This window comes from Ambystoma mexicanum, chromosome 3q (assembly GCF_040938575.1).
Source record: "Ambystoma mexicanum isolate Mex_15411 chromosome 3q, UKY_AmexF1_1, whole genome shotgun sequence".
NCBI classification, from domain to species: Eukaryota; Metazoa; Chordata; class Amphibia; order Caudata; family Ambystomatidae; genus Ambystoma; species Ambystoma mexicanum.
In genome coordinates, this window is record NC_090926.1 from 867,080,040 (window position 1) to 867,100,249 (window position 20,210).

Sequence of the window (20,210 nt, forward strand, 5' to 3'; positions counted from 1 at the left end):
GAAAGCTGCACTGCAAAATAATCAACACAGCTTTCCGTAGTTTCTTTTACATAGGTGGGACCTGAAGGGGGTTAAGGCCTTTGAAAATATAAAGGCTATACTGTAATGTAATACAAATGGTGTTTTGTACCCATCTCCCTCTTTTGGTGGGCCCGCTGTGCTTGGCTTGGGAAGAAAGGGGGGGAGGGCATTAGTGGGAGAGGCAGATGCAAAACCTGTGTTGTTGATGGATGAAGATCGGACTGTTCTGGTTCCTGTGTGCCCATCTGCCTTCTATGGGTTTGACAAATACACTTGGGAGTATGTTCTCCATATGTAAGAGCTCAAGATCTTATAGACTACATGTTCTGATGTGGGCAAGTGTGATAGAGCTAAAGAGGAAATCTTAGACATTGTACGGTTAGTGTTGATGTGCTAATGGGTAGCCCTTTGGCAGTCGGCTGTGGTGGGGGGGCTGTCCTGCAAGCAGATCTTAAAGGGGAGTCCGTTAGGCAGGGGCAGAGAGGAATAGGCCTTACACGGCAAGGAAAAACAATCTGGAACCCTGCACTTCTATCACTAGCCTCTAGCAGACAAGTCTAATTACACTAGCTCAGATTGCTACTGCCAATCATCTCAATTCCATAATATCTCTCTCTCTCGCTCCCTTTCTTAATATCCCACTCTCCATCTCCCCCTGAAGATCGCCTACCATCTCCCTTTTGAAATATATATAGCTCTCTCGCTCAATAGGTCTCTCTCTCTCTCGCTCTCTCTACATCTCTCTCAAGATCTCTCTCTCCTGCACTCTCAATATCTCACTCTCTCTCCCACTCTCTCTCAGTTTGGAGAATGAGTGGGGCCGTTTGGGGTATATGGCTGTGTAGGAGAAGGCACTAATCAGATAAAGCAGCATTTGGGGGTACAGCTACTGCATTAGCCTTATTGTCATTGCTTGTCTCAAGCCTGGGGGAAGAAACTTGGGACAGGTAGACCCCTTTGCAGACCTTCAGATTCAGCGTTTTGGTTTAGAAGAATTGCTATCTAGAGCACATAGACTGTTTTCAGTTTAGAACTGTTAGCAGTAAAGAGGAAGGGATTTGTGTTTTGGTTTGTGTATGTACTGTAAGGAGGTAGGAGACTAAGCCAAGCCTTTTGGTGTAGGTTATTATTTATTTATAACTTGTATAGCGCGTTCACTGACCCGGAGGCTTAAGGGTGCTAGACAGACAAGACACAAATAGACAAATAACACCTCTGAATAGCAGTACCGGTAAGACTGAAAGCTCTCTGAATCAGGCTGGGCATTAGTTAAACAGAAGGGTTTTTAAACCCTTTCTGAAAACGCTAATGGAGGTCTCCTCTCTAAGATTAATAGGCAGACCATTCCAAAAAGCAGGAGTGGCAGAAAAGAAGGCAACATTTTTCACTTGTGTTAGCTGCATGAAGGGATTTTTAGCTGAGAGCGATTGATGGATCTCAGACTATACTTACCTACTTTTGGGATCAGGACCTCTTAAGTAAGAGGGACCACAGTTTTTCAGACAGTTGAAAGTAATCACCATTAACCGGAATCAGATCCTTTCATTGATAGGGAGCCAGTGTAGATCTCTTCTGGCATCTGATGTATGATCTCTACTCTTCCGGTCAGTAATAACTCTCACTGCATTATTCTGCATGACTTGCAGTCTATTGGTTTCACCTTTCAATAGACCTATCAAAAGACTACTACAACAGTCTATTCTAGAACCTATTAGAGCTTGTGCAAGAGTTTCACGACTTGTTCTTGAAAGGAAAGGACGGGCATGTGAAAGAAGTTTGATATAATATGCTGTGGCGGCAACAAGGCTGCTAACCTGTGCCTTCATGTTCAGGTTGCAATCCAAAAAGACCCCTAGTGTTTTTACTTTCTTTTTGACATCTATAGTACAATCTCCAATTCGGATTTGTGTATATTGAACTTCCATTTTAAGAATTTTAGGTTCTGTCCCTACTAGCATTAACTCTGTTTTGCAGGTCGAAGGCGGCAGATAGATCCAACAACATCAGCATACTAATTTTTCCCTGATCCATGCGTCGTAGAAAAATAGATTTTAAATCCAGCATAGTCGTTTCCGTCCCATGTTTTTCTCTAAAGCCAGACTGCCTCTGGTTAAAAATATTAACAGATCTTAGGTGGGCAAGAACTTGTGTATAAGCCACTCTATCTAAGATCTTCAGCAAAAATGGTGCATTAGAGATAGGGCGGTAGTTTAGCGGATCGGCAGGAGAGAGGCTGGGTTTCTTCAGCAGAGGTGTAACCCACGATTGCTTAATGCAAGCCGGCAGGCACCAAGCAATCTCTAAAAGATGCATTTATAAACCTACACAGAATGGATATCATCGAGGTTGAGCATGCTTTGATAACTAATGTGAGACAAATATCACCCTTGCATTTTGATGGTTTAGGTTTTTCTATGATAATTTTGGGACTGAGTTAAGGCTGGTTTGCATAGAATTCCTTCCAGTCTTTAATGATACAGACAAGCTAAAAATGATGCAACAGAATGCAACAAGGAATTCGTAATGATGAAGACATGCATGTTCAAGAATTTCAATCCATCGTTTTTCATTGCCTGAATGTGAAAGGCCAGGGTCAACTTGTAACTGGCCTATATTTCGTAGGCGAGTTTCTGGCTTAGATGCTTAAAGAATTTGGACTCCCGTTGTGAACATGCAATGTGACTTTCAATTGTCACTTTCACAGATGCATGAGGATGGGCTCCCATATTCAGCAACAAATGTCCCTTTCACAGATTTTTAGGAGTTAAACTCTTCTGTCCAGTATGCAATGAATCTCTAACGCTCACCTATGGGTCTTGCAGGGACGTCTAGGAACACCTCGTGGACTGGCCCGCACCACTTCCTACACTGACCACGAATGGCACTCTGAAGGCGCTCTGACGTGCTCAGGGTAAAAGGGATGCGCATATCAGGGGAAGGCTGCACCCTCTCGGGATGAACAGTGCTTGAGTATGGTTTGTAAGGGTGCATGAGTAGGAGACTGACAAAAAGGGTGGTGATCTGATTGCTTTTAAACTTGTATTCAATCCAAAAGAAAGGCGAAAAACCTAACTATCCCTAACTCTAAGAGGGATTTCCCTGCCTCAACCAAAAATACTCGGGCACATGCCAGAATGTCCAATCAAATAAAGAGTGTCAACTGTCATATCAAAACCTATTTCCGCCCCTTACACTTTAATCTAACTAAGGATATAATGTCTCTTCTTGGTCCAGAAGAATGGCTCCCTTCTTCTAGATAATGGATCAGAGTCCTTGGTTAAAATGTCTTGAGAACAAAGTTCGTCAACTAAAAGTTTGTCAAACTTGAAACTTCAAAATTCCTTATTGCCCACAGCTTATTTATGTATTTATTGTTCACTTGTACAGCAAGTACATAGTGTTTCAAAGCACCCACAGGGCAAGGGAGGGAACAAGGGAGTAATACATATTGAATGCACAATAGAGGAGGAGGGGAAAGGAAAAGGACTAACCTACTATGCCTTGTGAGTAATTCAGGACGTGCAGCAAGTGCAGCAAGGAAAAGAGCAGAGGGGGTAGGTGCTGGAGTGTCCTTGCTGGTGAGTGAGCAACAGATGAAGTGCATGGTGAGGTAAGTTCTACATGGCTAGGAGCCATGTTGTGTGTAAGTGCAAGCCTCCAAGGCGGAGGGAGGGCCAAGGCAGGTGCTGAGAGTAGACAGAAGCTTGAGCGATTGAGTGTGGGAGGTCAGGGGCCCTGAGGATGCATAAGGGCCCAGGATAACAATCACAGCAACTGTGAGATTAGCAGAGGAGAGAATATGGGAAGGAGGAGGTAAACAGGAAGGTCTTGAGGAGCTACTGGAATTTAAGGAAGTCCTGCTCAAGGTGTTAAGGGAGGGGGAGGCTGTTCCATAGTAGGGAGCCAGCTGAGGAAAGCTGTCAACCTCCTGCCCTCTATTTAGCAAAGCACTTTACACACAAAGAGCTGGTGCCAGAGGAACGGAGAGGTCTGCAGGGGCAGTATTTAGTGAGATAAAGTTGAAGATAGTAATGTCCCTGGGCCCAGACAGCCTTGTGGATGATGCAGAGGGATTTGAATTTAATCCATGCAGCAACCCGTGAGCCAGTGAAGACTTTTTAGGGCAGGAGAGATGCGGTTCCTTCGGAGTTTGGCAGACCTGGTAAACTATCCTGCCAGGTAGCGCCACGAAGATCACTCATGATGCAACTTTGTATTGGGTGCGGGTCCTCAGCCCCATGCTCTTAGTTTGTCTTTCAGGGTCCCCAACAACCGTCCCGGTCTCCCAACCCTCTTCCGGGCTCATACTGGTCTCCTTCGGTTGTTTTTGCGTCTCTCTACAGGCTCTGTGGCAGCTCTGCAGAGTTTATAAACCTTGCATTAGGCCCCTTCTGCTGTTGGCAATATTGGCTAGATTGTATTTAAATTGGTTGTAGTGTATCTTTGCTTGGGTAATGCTTGTAGGCATTAACTCTTAACAAATTTGCCCACTTGGGTTGCTGGGTTTTCTATAGACTCATACTTAAGATTACAGTAATTTGGTTTTGTTATGATAGGTGTTTGCTGCTTTTCCCTAGCTCGGTTTTCACAATGAACCTGGGAATCACTTTCACTCACACACAAGTACTGCTTCTGCTGCTTTACAATAGTTTGGTATTCAAAACAGTTCTCTGAACTACTTTTACTTCTATGAGAGCGTTTCTCACTCGCTGAACGCCTGCTTCTGACATGTGAGCAGCAACAGAGGGCTCCGGGGTCACTGCCAGCTTGTGAACTCACCGGGTAAAACGTGGGCCTCCATTCTCCTTGCCGCTCACATGACTCCTGCTGCCGTGGCTCCTCCTGACCCGGGAAACTGCTTCTGTTAGTTTGCCTTCGCCCATGCCACCTACAATTGGAACTCTTCTTGCTCCTGAGGCCCTCTGATGCACGCCAGCCACCGGAGACAGCCTGGAGGCCCTCGGGTGCACGCCAGCCACCTGAACCAGCCTCCTGCATGCTTTCCGTTGTGCGACCTCTGCACTTCAGATTTCTGGAGAGACAGACCCTCTCATGACCGGCAGCTGATATCGGCCAAACAGTGGTCCCTGTGTCTTCTCCCTCCTCCAGCTTCTGCCTCGGCTGCCAGCACGGACCATGCTGCTTCTTCTTGCTACCTCTGCTCTTCTCCAACAACTCCAACTTCTCTTTCTCTATGGCCTGCACCTGAGGGGGCCTTTTGAGCCTCCCTGTCTCACTCAGGTATGGGTCATCTGCATTAATGAGCGGACTACTCTTGCAACATTGTATCTTTTCATCTCTCTTCTTCACCCCAGTACTTCAGGAATTATGGGACTTGAACTCCTTAATGGAAAAATGTGGCTTTGAATATATGTTTTACTTTTAAACCCCAGTTTGTTCCTTATAATATTCTTTCAAGGAACATCATAAGGATTAGTCTTTATTAGCCCTGATTGAAAAGGGATAGGCAATTATTTTAAGCCGCCGTTATTCACATATTTCTTTTCACTGTACCTTTAGGTGTTACGGAGGTCTTTAGTTTTACAGATCTCCCAAATTTTAGAGGGGTTTTGATTCCTCCCAAGGCCTAGGAGTGTGTGATGGTTTTCAGCCCTATTTCACTTGTACCTTGTGGAATAGCAAGATGGCTATTATAACAAGCCATTACATGCTTTGGCATTGCAGACCCATTCTCCCTAAAGGAAGACAAACACTGCTTCTCATCCCACTGAGTCCTCTCATTCCCCAGGGCCTTTTCTCCTCCCTGGTGATTCTCCCGCAGAACATCACCCCCAAGGTCACGATCAGAAAGGGTCTGCCTTTCCATGGCCACCTAGGAGGAAATTTTAGTCAGGGAATTACTGAGGTGTCTGTAGGATTCATCACAGGAAGCTCATGTGATGGCTCGCTGAGAAGTAGGAATGCGGGCATACAGCGTAATGCTTTAGCAATACTCACCCATTGTCTTGCTGGTGCGTTTCGTGTTGTCTTTCAGGTTGCTGGCTGCGCGCGATGGACAGAGGAACAGGAGGCTAGTGTACTCTGGTGATGGAGGATCAGTTAAGTTCTTCAGGTGCGAGGCTCCGAGATGCAGTGTGTTAGCGTTTAGCAAAAGCAAAAAGGAACGTGTGAGCCTCTGTGGGGTTTATATAGCCATTTGGTGCAACATGGCCCCTGTGGTTTGGAGACTTCACACAGAATTTGAAGCTTGTTGTTTCTTGCTGTATAAGGAGGCCATCATGGAAGGGAGTGCTCTGAGCAATGTGCACACCAGGGTGGTCCAGTTATGGAATTTGGAACCTTGTGAGGAATGCCCAAAGGTGGTATGTCTCAAATGGTGTGCAACCATTCGTGTCAATCGAGTTGGGGTCACCGCTGGGACTGTGGTCATGACAGAATCTGTTAATGTGTGTCTCAGATGCTTGAGGAACTTTCATTTCACGGCATGGCTATTCTGTATTTTGTTTAGTAGTGAATTTTCAGATCACTAATACCCAACTATAGTGGAATAATTGATGTTAAAGGCCAGGAAACATTACAATGCAACAATGTAATGCTAGGAAGACTCATGTAACAAAAAACAAAAAATTACAAAGCTACTATATTACATTAGATTAGGCCATATAACCCTGCATCGGTCTGATTAGGTAGAGCAATCCATCTTAAAATAATGAAAGCTTGCCTACAAGATGCATTTCTCTTAACACAGTATTGGAGAATATTTGTTTTGCATTACTAAAGCTACTGAACAGTGTGCGGTTTTCTTAAGCTCTGCCTGCCCGCTTTAATTGTACAGCCCGATACTGGCTAACTCTGCTTCTAAAGGAAACTTGATAACCCTAGTGCGACGTCTTTAGTTAGAAGGCGCGCAGGCGCGAGCCTCGTTCCGGGCGGCGCATGCGCGGTACCAATAAAGACGGTCAGTGCGGCAGATGCCTCCGGGACCTTGGAAAGCATAGACGTGTGTGTCGTTACTTCCAGTGTGCATGCATGCGTGTGTGAGTACAAGGCGGCCCGAGGCACGGGTGCGCCCATCACATTGGCGACGAGGCGGGAGGCAACGGAGGAAGCGTTCGACACGCTCGAGTGTGTCAACCATGAGCATTTTCTTCAGTAGGCATCCCGGACCCGACGTGAGAGATGGCGGCCATGTTATTTTCAGCGCGTGAGGCAGTAGCGGCCCGCGAGGGTGCTCGTGCGCTGCCCACGTTCTGAGGAATAGCATCACCTCAATTTTTTGAACTTTTGCAGTCTTCCAGCCCATGAGGACTGCAGTCTAACCTGGCACCACAGGTTCTTGGTGGCAGGGTGCCAGGACGATCAACCAGGGGCTGATTGCCAACCAGGTGTTGGAGGGGATGATCACCGCAGCACCACAGGGCCACAGCTCACGCATCCAGGTACGTCAACATCTGTCTAAATCAGGTTCGCGGCCTCTGCCATCAGACTGAGGTGCCTGTGCGACCTGTGAAGATGACGGACAGCGATGGAGAAGCATCTGCGGCACCGACGTTGGTGCGTAGGCAACATGGCTCGTTGCTACCAATGCAGGAATTTGACACTTCTGGCACAGCTTCGAAATTGGGCCCAAAATGGCTCCTGTGGATCAAGAAATTAGATATGTATTTCACAGTAACTGGAGAGACAAATGATGATGCCAAAAGAGCCACACTGCTCTATTCATCAGGGATGGAAGTTCTCCGCATCTATGAGTCCCTAAACCTGCAGGTAGTGACGTATGCGGCCGTCAAAACGGTGCTTCAAAACTATTTTATTCCATTATCCAATGTGGACTTCGATCGATTTCTCATGTGCAGGGAGAAGCAGCGTGAGGAGGAATCTCTTGATCAGTTCTGCGCACGTCTGTGACAGATGGCAATCACCTGCAAGTGAGACAACGAAGAAGTCATGGTTCGCAATCGGGTGATCCAAGGTTGCAGTTCAGGCAAGCTACGGAGGCAGATACTGATGAACCAGGTATGACTCTAGCTCAAATATTGGACAGTGGCAATAAGATGAGCTTGCAGCTGCAGGAGGACTGTGGGATGGTCGGAACGGGTCCAGTGAAAGCTTGAGATTTATCGCTTGTGTTTGAAGTTCCTAACGATAAGCAGGACACCGTAAGACCCCCTCCTTAAAATTAAGTCATTGGTTTGAAATCTGCACTACACATAGCTTTTATACACTTCATGGTAGATGGAAACCTAAGGCAGTGATCGAAGGGGCACACTTATTGCATTATGTCTGTTTGTAACTGTGCGGTCGTTCTGTACATTTGCATGTCACATCTACTGCTTTACTTTGCTTGCTGCTATTAAGGATCTAGCAAGCCTACCCCATTGGTCATTGGGCTGTGGATTTATTTCTGTCTTTTGCTCTAGGAACTTGTGGTTCAACGGCAGCATAGTTAATAAATGAGGCAGTCGAAGTGCTACAAAAACGTGCACTCCAAATCCCAAAATACACCTTTATGGTTTTACTCACCCATTTTGCTCTTTCAAGTTGCTTTATTTACCTTCTCTCAATGGGTCCCCTTCTTCAGTAATACTCCTTGGATTACTGGTCTCTGGTAATAAACTTCCAAGATGGAACAACTCTTGTTTGCTTTAGTTTTTCTCTGCTCCATAAGTTCTTCCCCTAAACCCGTTGCCTGTTCTGTGACTCTCGCCGTTCTCCTTGCTGGCTCCTCACATTCAGACTCCCTCCAGCAACTTTGATTGGCTTTCAACGGTCACGCCGCTCTTTCTATGGTTCTTCTGTCATCCGTGCTCCATGAGGATCAGATTGTTTTTGCTTCAGCGTTGGTTTCTGTCCTTGTCTGGAGTATCGGTCAGAAAGTCCATATATAACATCTAGTGGGCTGACATGTTTCAACCCTCCTACTTAGTGTTAGGGAGAATTCTCCTTCTAGGGCTACTTTCCCTCACCTAGTGAGTCCCCCAGCAGCTTTGCTGGATTTCTGGAGTTTATTTTTTCCACCTGGTAAGAGTGTACATCCTTTTTCCACTCTTGCATGCGTTTTGGCCTATGTGTTTTTACTCATTGTGTGATCTTGGGCACTGGAGCACACCACTCCAGGTGCCCCTGTTCTTGTATGGGTTACTCAGCACCTTTAGTGCAGTAACCCAGGGTTGTCTTTAAGACTTCCCTCTGACTCCATTTCGGTGGGGCTGACTACTGTCCCCCAAAGAAAGGTAAAGTTGCCATTTACTTTACATAGTCATTTTTACCACAGACCCAGTACACCCCATTTTACATGGAGTACTGTAAAGAGCTAATCTGTACCCCTTTTCTGTCTGTACCTCCCAGAGCACTGTTTCGCTCTTTTAACATTTAGACTTGGCTGGTGGCAGTGGTATCTACCCTACCTTTTCTACCGCGATTATATTAGATAAACGTGGTACTGTTCTTGGCTATTATATTAGCCTCGAACATAAACCCAATTGACCAAATCGTCTTTCTTTGGGCTCTGGTTGGGTTTATTCGCCATTTCTTTTTGTTAAAGTCCTTCTTGTGTTTTACTTTGCGCGGCAAACTAGGTTCGCCTTCTTTGTTCACCGTCTTTTGGCGGGCTTCTGCAGAGAAGTCCTCCTCCAGGCGCCTGGGTGTCTAGGTGGGCTGAATGTGGGTGTAGTCACCCCCTGCACAGGGCATCCTAGGAAACCCAAGTCGCACTTTGCCATGATTGGCTGAGGTGGTTGTCCCGGCTGGACAACCCCCCTGCTGTGTGTGAATGGGGGTTTTGCGCATAAAAAGGCAGGTCTCTTGGGCTAGAAGTCAGAGTCGCCTCTGGAACTACAAGGAACCGAAGAGAACAACGGCTGCTGCAACTACCCCGTCCCGGTGAAGCCCTGCTGCAGTCCTGAGCTATCTACCCTTCCACGACTAAGAGGAGATCCAGTCCGGAATCTTCTTCCCTTGAGTCTGGAGGGGATAACCAGCTCATCTTCTTCAGCCAGAGTTCTCTGCCGTGGTCGAAATCGCTGCACACTGCTGTAGTGGTCTGGATAGCCACCTGCCGAGCCTCTCCTGTTTTTAAGGAGCGCACCTTTTATTCATTGTCGATGCTGCCGGCTTCATCCCTGTGTGGTGCAGACCCCCTTCAAACGTCCTCCTTCACAACGAAGCTCTAGGAATCGTGGGTCTGCGGGAAACCAACAGGAACAACTGCCAGGGAACCAGCCGCATCATTGGAATAAGGTACTGTGCTCTACTCGAGGAAACAGGGTGAATCCCTTTTTCCTCATCCTCAAGGCTCGCCCTTTTCTTCCCTCCTTCTTATAACTTTTGCTTCCGAACATTGACAATATCAAAGTACTCTTGGCCAGACTGAATTGTGAACTGTCGAACGGTGTGATCTTCGGCAACAGGTCTCCGCTGTCACTTAACCCTGGCTCCGACCCTTTGACTTTTGAACTCCTATTTCTGAGTGTTTCTCGACACTGTCTGCCTAACCTGAAGATTGCCTGTGAATTTTGCCTCCAACTCCCTCTGGGTATCTCAGGTGCTAAGTGTGTTTTTGCCCCGGTAGCATTTCATGTCACGGATACGCGTTTATTGAGTAGACCGAACTGTCAAAAAGTGATCGCAACCGTATCCGCGGTATTGTGTTTTGTTCATAACACCGGTTCATTCGAACACAGGGTACTTACCTTGAGACATACTGTACAAAGTGAATTGGTTAGTTGTAGTATATTTAACGCGTGGTTTTGTTTCAATTTTAATAGGAGGTGTTGTGTTTATAACTGATGGTTTAAAAATAAATGTACTTATATTTTTTTTACCTGAAACCTTGAATCAGTGTTAGAGTGAGCCAAGGTAATTGTGGTCCCTTTGTGTAATCTCTGCTACTGCTCATATACTCTTGAGAAAAGCCTGGCTGCTCGTCTACTGCTACCACTATAACTTAGTAGTACAGGCTTGTACCAAAGGTAAAACTTGTATTGCCACCTGTGGTCTTAATTGTGTGTAGTGGTCCCTAAGGGCACTGCACAGGATTCTGCCTAACACTTAGGCCTATTAAGCTTCCTCCGATAACAGGACAGTGTGGTTTAGACGACCCACATCTCTCTGCTGACAGAATATATCTCAAGCAGAGGCCCTACTAGGTACAGCTTAGTCTACTACACTTACACATCACCTTCTTTACTCCCATGTTCTTTTCAGATGGCGGTAGTGCCATAGGCAGTATCACCTAACCACAGACAGGGAAAACAGACATAGGTTTTAAAATGTCATTACACAGCAGCAAAGACATCTTTTTCAAACTTTGCGATTTCTAATTTCAATGGCTGTGCTTGGAAAGTTACTGCTCAAGTGGCTGAAGAGTGACTCATGCTTTAGAAAATCTGCTATCCATGTTGCTGAGAAATGTGCCCATCTGGAAACCAAAACTGATGTGCAATCATTGTTAATTCACTCAAAAATGAGAGAGCAATGCTGTGATGTGTGTGCTAGTAAGCGAGGCTTAGAACATGTAAAATCCACTGAAGAAGTTAGTATGAAAAGAAGGGACATGAGTGTGAGAAGAAGGGTAGATAAAAAGGTAATTCCGGTAAAAAGGAAACCACCGCGTGTATACCATGCATTCATGTGCAGTAATAGAACTGTGGGGGAAAAAAACTAACTCATGACGGGGGAAAGCTGTACCCACGAAGGGAATCGGCTGGCTGGGGTTCCAATTAAACGCAAAACTGAAGCGGAAAATGAAATTGTTCGTGTGTTGGAGGGTGCCACACCACCTCCTGTAAATGTAAACACATAGTACAGAAGCTACAAAGTACTGTAGGGTCTGTTTTAAACATTGGTCCCCCGGTTGCATTGACACAAATGATCATACCAGAAGCATGGATGATGAAAAATCCTAAGGCAGGGGGTCCTATCTGTAGCGAACGTGACTCATGGCATGGGGGATGCCAGCGGCCTGAAACTAACGTGTTTTCAACAGCTTATCAAATCATAGTTGATCGGCCTCAAGTCCACTGAGCGATTTGGGTAGGTAATTCTAAATTGGGGAGGCTTGATTGTGTTAAGTTCTATCCCCAAAACCATTTTCATTGGGAAGATGACCATACTGGGCATCACGTCGATTTGCACAGTAAAACCACTGTAGTACTGATTTAAAAAAATCTTTAAAAAAAAACTCATGTGCAGATGGTCTGTACATGCAAGTGTATGAATGTAGATTACAAAATCCATCGCTACTAAAAGGTCCAACTGCAGTGTTCCTGCTTGCAAAGGTAATCGGAGTATTAGTGCCAACACCACTAGTAATACCAGAAGTAAGATCCATAGCACCAGTATTATCAGCTTTGGATGTATTACCAGTGACAATAGGATTGGCAGGACCACGCCATTAGGGGGAGAAGCAGTATCATCAGTGGCAACAGCAGTAGCTTAGATCGACCTATTGATAGTGGTACAATAGTAGTAGAAAGGTGAGGAGGCAAAATTGCCTAGTATGTTCCTTTACAAGGTGAGGAGAGCGCGGGTTACCGGGTATATAAATGCATTGGTAGAAGACAAAATAACCTATAAGGTTACACTATGCTGCAGCACATGATGCAGGACTACAGAGAATAAAAGGCATGTCTGGATTTCAAGGGAAGGCGTTTCCCCTAACATGCTGCTGCCATCTTTGAAGAGTAACATTCAATAGGCGGTAACCTGAATTTTTGAGATATAAAGTTACACTTAAGTAATGTATTCCGATTGTTGCTGGTCACCTCAAGGCATAATGCAAAGTTTTGCCAAAATCATTTAAATTAGGGCCAAATGCTTTGTTGCTCGTAAAAAGGATATATACAGCGTTGGTGCAGAATTTTGTTTTACTCTGAAGGCTAACTTGTGAGATCCATGGTTTTATCTGATTAACACATTGCACTCCGTTAAGTTCTGTACACCGAAGCAGTTTACAATACATCTGCATATTTTGCAAAGGGGCAAGATTTAAACCGCCCATTTGTGCCACATACTCTATAGCAGTGAATGAGATTGTGAATAACCTCACCAGTTCCCGATGAGAGATGTTTATCATATTCAATTCACAGTCCAGACAGCACACATTACCCAACCAACTATTGCTAGATTCTTGGCATATTAATGTACAAGGTACAGTTACTTCTCACACTGGTGGGGCTTGCAGTAAGAATGATCTATGCAACAGGGTCTTACTCCGAGGGTAGCCCATACAGCATTTGTCGGAAAGCTGAACAGAACCTGATGATGGTGGGAATTTAAATGCAGGACCTGCATATGAAAATATAAGTCGCTTGAAACTGATGCATCCCTTATTCAGTTGGTGTGAAAGGTGCAGTCTTGGTGAGGGGTCTTAAAGGGATCAAATAACGGGCAGACCACACTACTCTCAAACTATGTCTGCAAAGGATGGCAGGTCTCAACCAAACAAAATAGAGAGGGAGGCTAAGCTCTCCAGAGTCTGCCTACTGTCTTTGAAACTAAACTAAAAGAGAAGGGTCTCTCTCTCAAGGAAGTGAAGTGTTCAAACAAAATTTCCAGTTAGTTCTCCAGTCAAAGTTTTCAGGGGGTTGCTGAACAATTTCCTTGCAGGTTTCTAGAGATTCTAGAACCCTCCTCAGTCTCAATTCCAGAATGTAGGGATTCATGCATCCTTTGTAAGGTTGCAAGTCTGGTCCGTCCGTCGAGGAGGGAGCGCTAGAGTTGGAGTTTCTCCTCCCAAAGAGTGTCCGGCTCCTCTGGCGTTTGACAAAACCACAGAGCACGGTCATCTTGTTTCCACAGGACATGCCTATTCCTTCCTCCCAGAGTTTGTCTCCTTCACCTCTCTGAAGCTGCAGTACATGGCCTTCCATGTGCTCGTTCCTCCTACCACATCTAGCAGTTGCCCAGTGCCTGACAGAACCTTCTTAGTCTAGTTCTTGTTTCCTGCACTTCCTACCGTCTCTCAACTTTCTCCCTGATCTCCTCAACCCCACTCTTCTTTCTCTAACCATTCCTTGCTGTTCCATCGCCTAATTTCCCCCTGCCGCCTCAGTCTCCAAGCTCTTGTCCAAATTCTCTTTTACCTGTGGAGAATAACCAGTGTTTTTAGGTGGCAAACATTACAATCTACTGATGTGCTTCAGCAACTCATCCCGATAACCTTCATAACCTCCTCCTCACAATCACACATCTGTGCAACCTCCTGATATTCTTACATTGTTGGGCACCACAATCATGGGTCTCCAAATCCCTTTCTCCCACATTCTGCAGCAGCACTCATTCCATTTATATTATCTATTTCTTAGTACTTTCATCCTCTACTTCATTACCACTTTTTATGTCTTCTCCCTCATAGGCATCACAGTTTCCCTCTACTTTTTTGCTCAATGGTCCCTTGGTCTCACTCATTTTGTCCAACCCTTTGCACATCTTCTCTACTCCTCAGGCCATAAACTTCTTTCTCAATAATTTCACCCACTTTGGCCAGAACTCGTTTGGCTCACTCCTTACCAACTGCTCCTTGTGCTCTCCTGGGTCCTTGCTCCAAGCCCCACGCTCCAGTATTACCCAGCTTCTCGGATCTCTGCTCCAGCCTCCCGGGTCTTATCCAGATTGACCCCTTCCGAGCGTGGCATCACCCAGCCCTCTACGTATCTCCTTTAGTGAGAACCAATGCCTCATGGTCTGCTCACACCAAGCCTTCTTGGCCCCATGCGCTGCTCTCTAGTGAAAGGGCACTGAAGTATGTTATTTGGTATGGTACTTGGATGTCAGGTACTGCCCCCCTGGGGATAGCCAACAGCCCTTTTGCAGGACTCAGTACTGTTTTGCCCATGCCTTGGGAGGCCCTCACTACCTGCCACTTTCTGCCCCTGCCTTCCTCCTCCATCATTGGTAAGGGAACTCAGGTGTGCCTTTTCAAGCAGCTTGTGTAGTAATTGGCTGGTGGACCCGACCCCAGGGGATGGCTTCCAGTTCCGATTTTTGACTTGTGGCTGGCAGTCCCTATGTTTGGATGGTCCTCTCTGGTGGGGATGGCCTGACCAGGAACCCGGGGTGTACTCCCTTAGCCTATCTGTTCTTAACTGTATAAGGCTTTGTGTGATGGATGGTTGGCTGGCTGGCTGATGAGCTTCAGATCCTAATTCAATAGGATTCCTGCACCCATGCAAGGGGAGCACAGCATGCCTGCACTGACAGCTCTGTAGGACGGTCATTCCTCGATTCCCTTAAAGGGGCCGGAATGTCTGTGATGGCAATGCATGGGGTGAGCATTCCCATACCACCACTGGTAAAATCATCTGTTACCTTGGGCTAGTATCAGTCTCCTGAGGTCTCCAGCAGGGTGCTTCGTCACAAGAGTTAACTGGCTATACGAGTCATACTGAATGTACTGAATGGACACTAGCATCTATGAAAGAATAGGAGGTTACAAAAGAGTGCAGATCAAGGACTAGACACAGTGTGTTGAAATAAGGTGGGTGGAATAGGAACATATATCATAGATTTATTGTACATAACTAAACCCCATATTTCAGCAATACTGGAAATATGGTATGACGATAAAAAGAGCATTGTCTACAAGAGCCAACACTTCGTGTCACTGTATTACAAGGAACTCAATCTTTAGAACTTACAACAGAATTCCCACCAAACCTGCATTCCCACGAAACTAAGCAAAACATGAAGGCACTATAAAAAACATTCCTCTGAAAATAAACTCTGGCGCTAAATCCTTAAAACATTTTCTTTAAGATTAAAGTTTGAAAATATTAATGTTTAAAAACTAAAAGTGGAAACAATTTAGCAGTCAACTATAATTTGAAAGATGTCATATGGTTGCAACCGTGAAACAAGAGGGTGTTGGGTAAGCTGGTCATAATGTCAAAAAGAAAAAAAAAACGTTTAAATAAGGGTCAATGGGAGAAGGTCTAGCAGAGTAAAAGGGTGTTAGTGAGTGGTGTCCCCTACTGCCATTTTAGCCAAAAGGCATCACTACAGGGGCAGGAACATTAATGAAAGGACAGGATCACGGATGGGACAGGTGTAAAGTTGGAAGACAGCAAAGGGCAAGACACTTGAAACAATTGTAACAAAGAAAAAAGTACAGAGAAAGCTTTTCCAACTCCCCCAATGGAACACATACATAAAAGTATTTCCAGGCTTCATTTTCAAGATTTAACTAAATATCTATAATCTCAAAACCATTGATCCATCCAGATGACTTCAGGTCCATGGTCCTGTTGCAGGCCCTCTCACAGGCAGAGAGTGGAAATACCCTCAAATCTCCCTGGAGCTTCCTATGCACCTTTAAAAGCAAGTGTCCATGAGGTAGCCCGTCTGATCACAGACACAAAGGAACAGGACCGCATGATTAACCTTCACTCGAGGCAAGGCTTGACGTCAAGGTGGAAAGCATGACATGCTAAGCTTCTTTTCAACATCAACTGCCCTCCCTGAACCAACAAGGTACTCCAAGAGGCAGCTGATGACCAACACAAAAGACAACAACCTGCCACTCTTTGAAAATTCCCAGGACCAAAAAAAGCAAAAAGGCATCTAACTAAGCCTTCCGATGCTACACACAGGCACAGGTGTGCTAAATGAAACCGGAGAAACAACATTAATAGATGATCAAAAATAAAAACATGACTAAATATTAAAATAAACCTCAATAGTGAAATGTCAAACTCCAGTGCTAAAGGATCTCTGCAGAGGAATTCCCTGCTCTTCGTTGAGAAGTTCCAAGGTACATGAATAATCTACCTTCACGGACAAGGTCCTCGGCTGTGCGCACTCCATGTTCTATGAGCTTCTGACAATCATCCAGGGGTTTAATGTTCTGCTGCTCAATCACCTCCACCTCCTGAAGCAAGGTCACCAGCCTCTCATCTAGTAACCTTGTCAATGTGCCTTTTAAGTCCTGAAAATGCTGCTTGAGGACATCTCTCGTCTGGGCTGCACTTTCGTTTATCTGTAATGCAAAAACAATTGAAACAGGATGAATATGTCATATCAATAAAAGTAATCGCTATGTCCACCAAGCACATACACTTCATTAGTTGGCTTTCAAAGGTTTCACAAGGTGTTTGGGGTAATTACAGCACTCACAGATGCTCCTGGATTGCTCCTAAAAAAGATTGCCCTTTGGCTTGTGTCTTGTTGGCATTGGAGTGTGATCACCTCCGGTCCCTCTTGCATGATCTGTAGACATCAATGAGTCTCCACCACGAAGTAGAAAAGCAGGCTGAACTTTGCTTTGACTGGCAGGTAGAGCCATACAGTCCATCGGCCTCGATTTCCACAAAGGGCTTTTGGGAGACGTTTCACCTCCCTCCCTGGGTTCCTGATTCCTACTCTCTGCAGTGCTTTTCTAACTCTCCCCTGATCCTGGCCATCTGATGACACACCACCAGCGTGTTTTACCTTCCAGTGTGGGTTCGACCCCTTCAGATGGGGTCTCACTCACCCCTACCTTGGGAACTGTGTGCCCTCTTGTTCCTTCCTATTCCCACATATTCTTGGGCACCACATCTTGCTTCCCGGCCTCCTGCTGGTTCCTCCTGCCACCACCTACATGGACACCACCTAATTCTCTCTCTCCGTCACCTTCTTATGTCCTTCTCCTGCCACTACTGGATGTTTTTCCAACGCCCATGTAGTCTCCAGTCTCCTTCCGCGCCTCCGTCTCTTCCTCCCACACCCACACTCTGCTGGGTATACACGCATTTCGACGACCTATATTTTGGTCGTGGTACTTTTCATCGCCGGATTTTACATCGCCAGAAATCCAGTTTTTTTATTTTGGGGGGTGTTTTGTTGGGGTTGGGGTATTATTATAATAGTAAGGGGGGGGTCTGGGAGGGGGAACCACCCCCAGAATAAAAATAAATAAATTTAAAAAACAGGGTTTCTGGCGATGTAAAATCCGGCGATGAAAAGTACCACGACCAAAAATAGGTCGGCGAAATCACGTAGAACCCTCTGCTGTTCCCCTCGTGAGTTTATCTCTCTGCTACTCCCTCCATCGGGGTTGGGCTTTGCTCGAGTGTTTCTAGCAGTTACGATTTATGTTAGTCAATTGACTCAGGCCTAGTAGACTCCCTTCTACAGGTGTTGCAAAAAACTGTCAGATCAACTGGTGGATTGGCTTCAAAAGCTGTGCCCACCATCTTGGAATTGATCACATGCCCACAAGTATTCTGCTCTGGCAGCCGAGCCACGTCTGCGTCTCTCAGCATGGTGAGTGTTTATATTGAACGAACTATGTGAATAATCAGGTCATCAGCTTTGCCTTACTTCACCTGCAGATGTCGCCACATGGGGTATTTGGAAACTATGTTGGGGAATCCGCACATGGATGTCCTTTTAAAGGGTCAGCAGCATTTTGTTGATACATGTGGCAGTAATCTGCGCACGGGCAGGGACTAAGTTGGGGTGAACAGGGGACCCAGCCCATACCTCCCAGTGGGCCCATCGTCCACTAGCTTGGAGATGCACCCCAGGTAAATGCACAAAGCCAGTGACACTGTCACAGTGTATGATGGCAGCAATATGACAATGCATTACTTACCGTAAAATCATTTCTGATGGTTGTATCTGCTTAGATTCTCATGCTGTGCATAGGTCCGACATCCAGTGGTCACTGCGGAGTATTGCATTTTGGTTTTCAGTGTCGAAAAGGGGACGTCGACAAGGCGTGTCTGTAACACTATCGCTATAGTGACGTGCGTTGTACCCACAATCCCTCACGCGTCGAGGTCCCTATGTTTGTATTTTTTCTGCCCTGAGGGACCCTTCTATACGTGAGTGAGTAAAGAAAAGAGAGAGATGGAGAAAGATGTCTATGTTCCTTCCATCCGAGCGGGGAGGAAGGGTGGGCGCATGTGAATCTAAGCAGATACAACCATCAGAAATGCTTTTACGGTAAGTAATGCATTGTCTTCTGATGTTTGTTAATCTGCTTAGAATCACATGCTGTGCATAGACTAGCGAGCAGTACCCGGAGTTGGCGGTGGGTTATGAGAAGGAACAGTAGAGAAAAGATGTCTTAATGCTGCCTGTCCCACCTGGGAGTCAGATCTAGAGTGTGCATCTAGACAGCAGTGTTTTGTAAAGGTGTGCACAGAACTCCAGGTAGCCGCTTTGCAGATGGACTCAAGGGGAACATTTGCAATGAATGCTATGGATGCCCCAGTGCCTCGAGTAGAATGTGCTCTTGGCTTGAAGGGTAGTTCTCTCTTAGCAAGAGTGTAACAGAGTGATGCATTGAACAATCCATCTAGATATAGTGGACTTTGAGACTTCATCTCCTTCTCTTCCTGCTGCCACCGAGACAAAGAACTGATTAGTCTTTCTCAGTGGCCTGGTTGTTTCCATGTAGAACATGACAGCTCTGTGTACATCTAGTTTATGCAGACTTTTTTCTCCCAAGTTGGAAGGGTTTTGAAAGAACGTTGGTAGTTCTATTGACTGGTTTACATGGAGTTTCGAGATGAATTTCGGTGCAAACCTTGGGTGTGTGCGTAGAACCACCTTATCTTTGTGAACTGTTATGAAGGGGTCCTGAACAGAAAGACCCTGTAGTTCACTTACTCTCCTAATGGAGGTGATAGCTACTAGGAAAGCAGTCTTAAGAGTGAGGTCCTTAAGAGTTGCCTTGTGCATGGGTTCAAATGGCAAGCCCATGAGTCTGGAAAGTACCACATTTAAGTCCCATCCGGGAGCTGGGTTAGCTATCGGAGGGTGTATTCTCTTTACCCCCTCCATGAAGGCCTTGATAACTGGGATCTTCCACCACAGCACTTTAAGTTGGGAAGTGGTGTATGCAGAAAGTGCCGCCAGGTGGACTTTAATGGAATTGAACACTAGACCTGAATCCAATAAATGGGTCAAGTACAGAACAATATGTGTGGGAGAGCAGTCAACCGGGTTGATGATCTTTTCTCTACACCAGATGACAAATCTTCTCCACTTGCTAGAATAGCAGTGGCGAGTATTAGGTTTTCTGGCTTCCCTGAGGATGTCCATACATCTCTGCGGGAGTTGTAGATGTCCAAATTCTATGATCTCAGGAGCCAGGCTGCTAAGTTCATGGTCTGAGGGCATGGATGCAGTGTCTTGCCCTTGTCCTGTGACAGCATGTTGTACGGGCAGGGAAGTTTCACTGGGGAGATAGGAACATCTCCATCAAGTGAGCGAACCATGGCTGCCGGGCCCACATCGGG

At 45.8% G+C, this 20,210-nt stretch overlaps 1 protein-coding gene across 1 annotated transcript in view; it reads right to left on the minus strand.

Moving 5' to 3' along the window:
- The window catches only part of CRLF3 (cytokine receptor like factor 3), a 637,760-nt gene that overhangs the window by 367,876 nt on the left and 249,674 nt on the right, over positions 1-20,210 (minus strand). Inside the window, exon 2 of the mRNA XM_069654959.1 lies at positions 16,750-16,957. Within this exon, the coding sequence (XP_069511060.1) occupies positions 16,750-16,957 (208 nt within the window). The remainder of the gene's footprint in view (positions 1-16,749; positions 16,958-20,210) is intronic.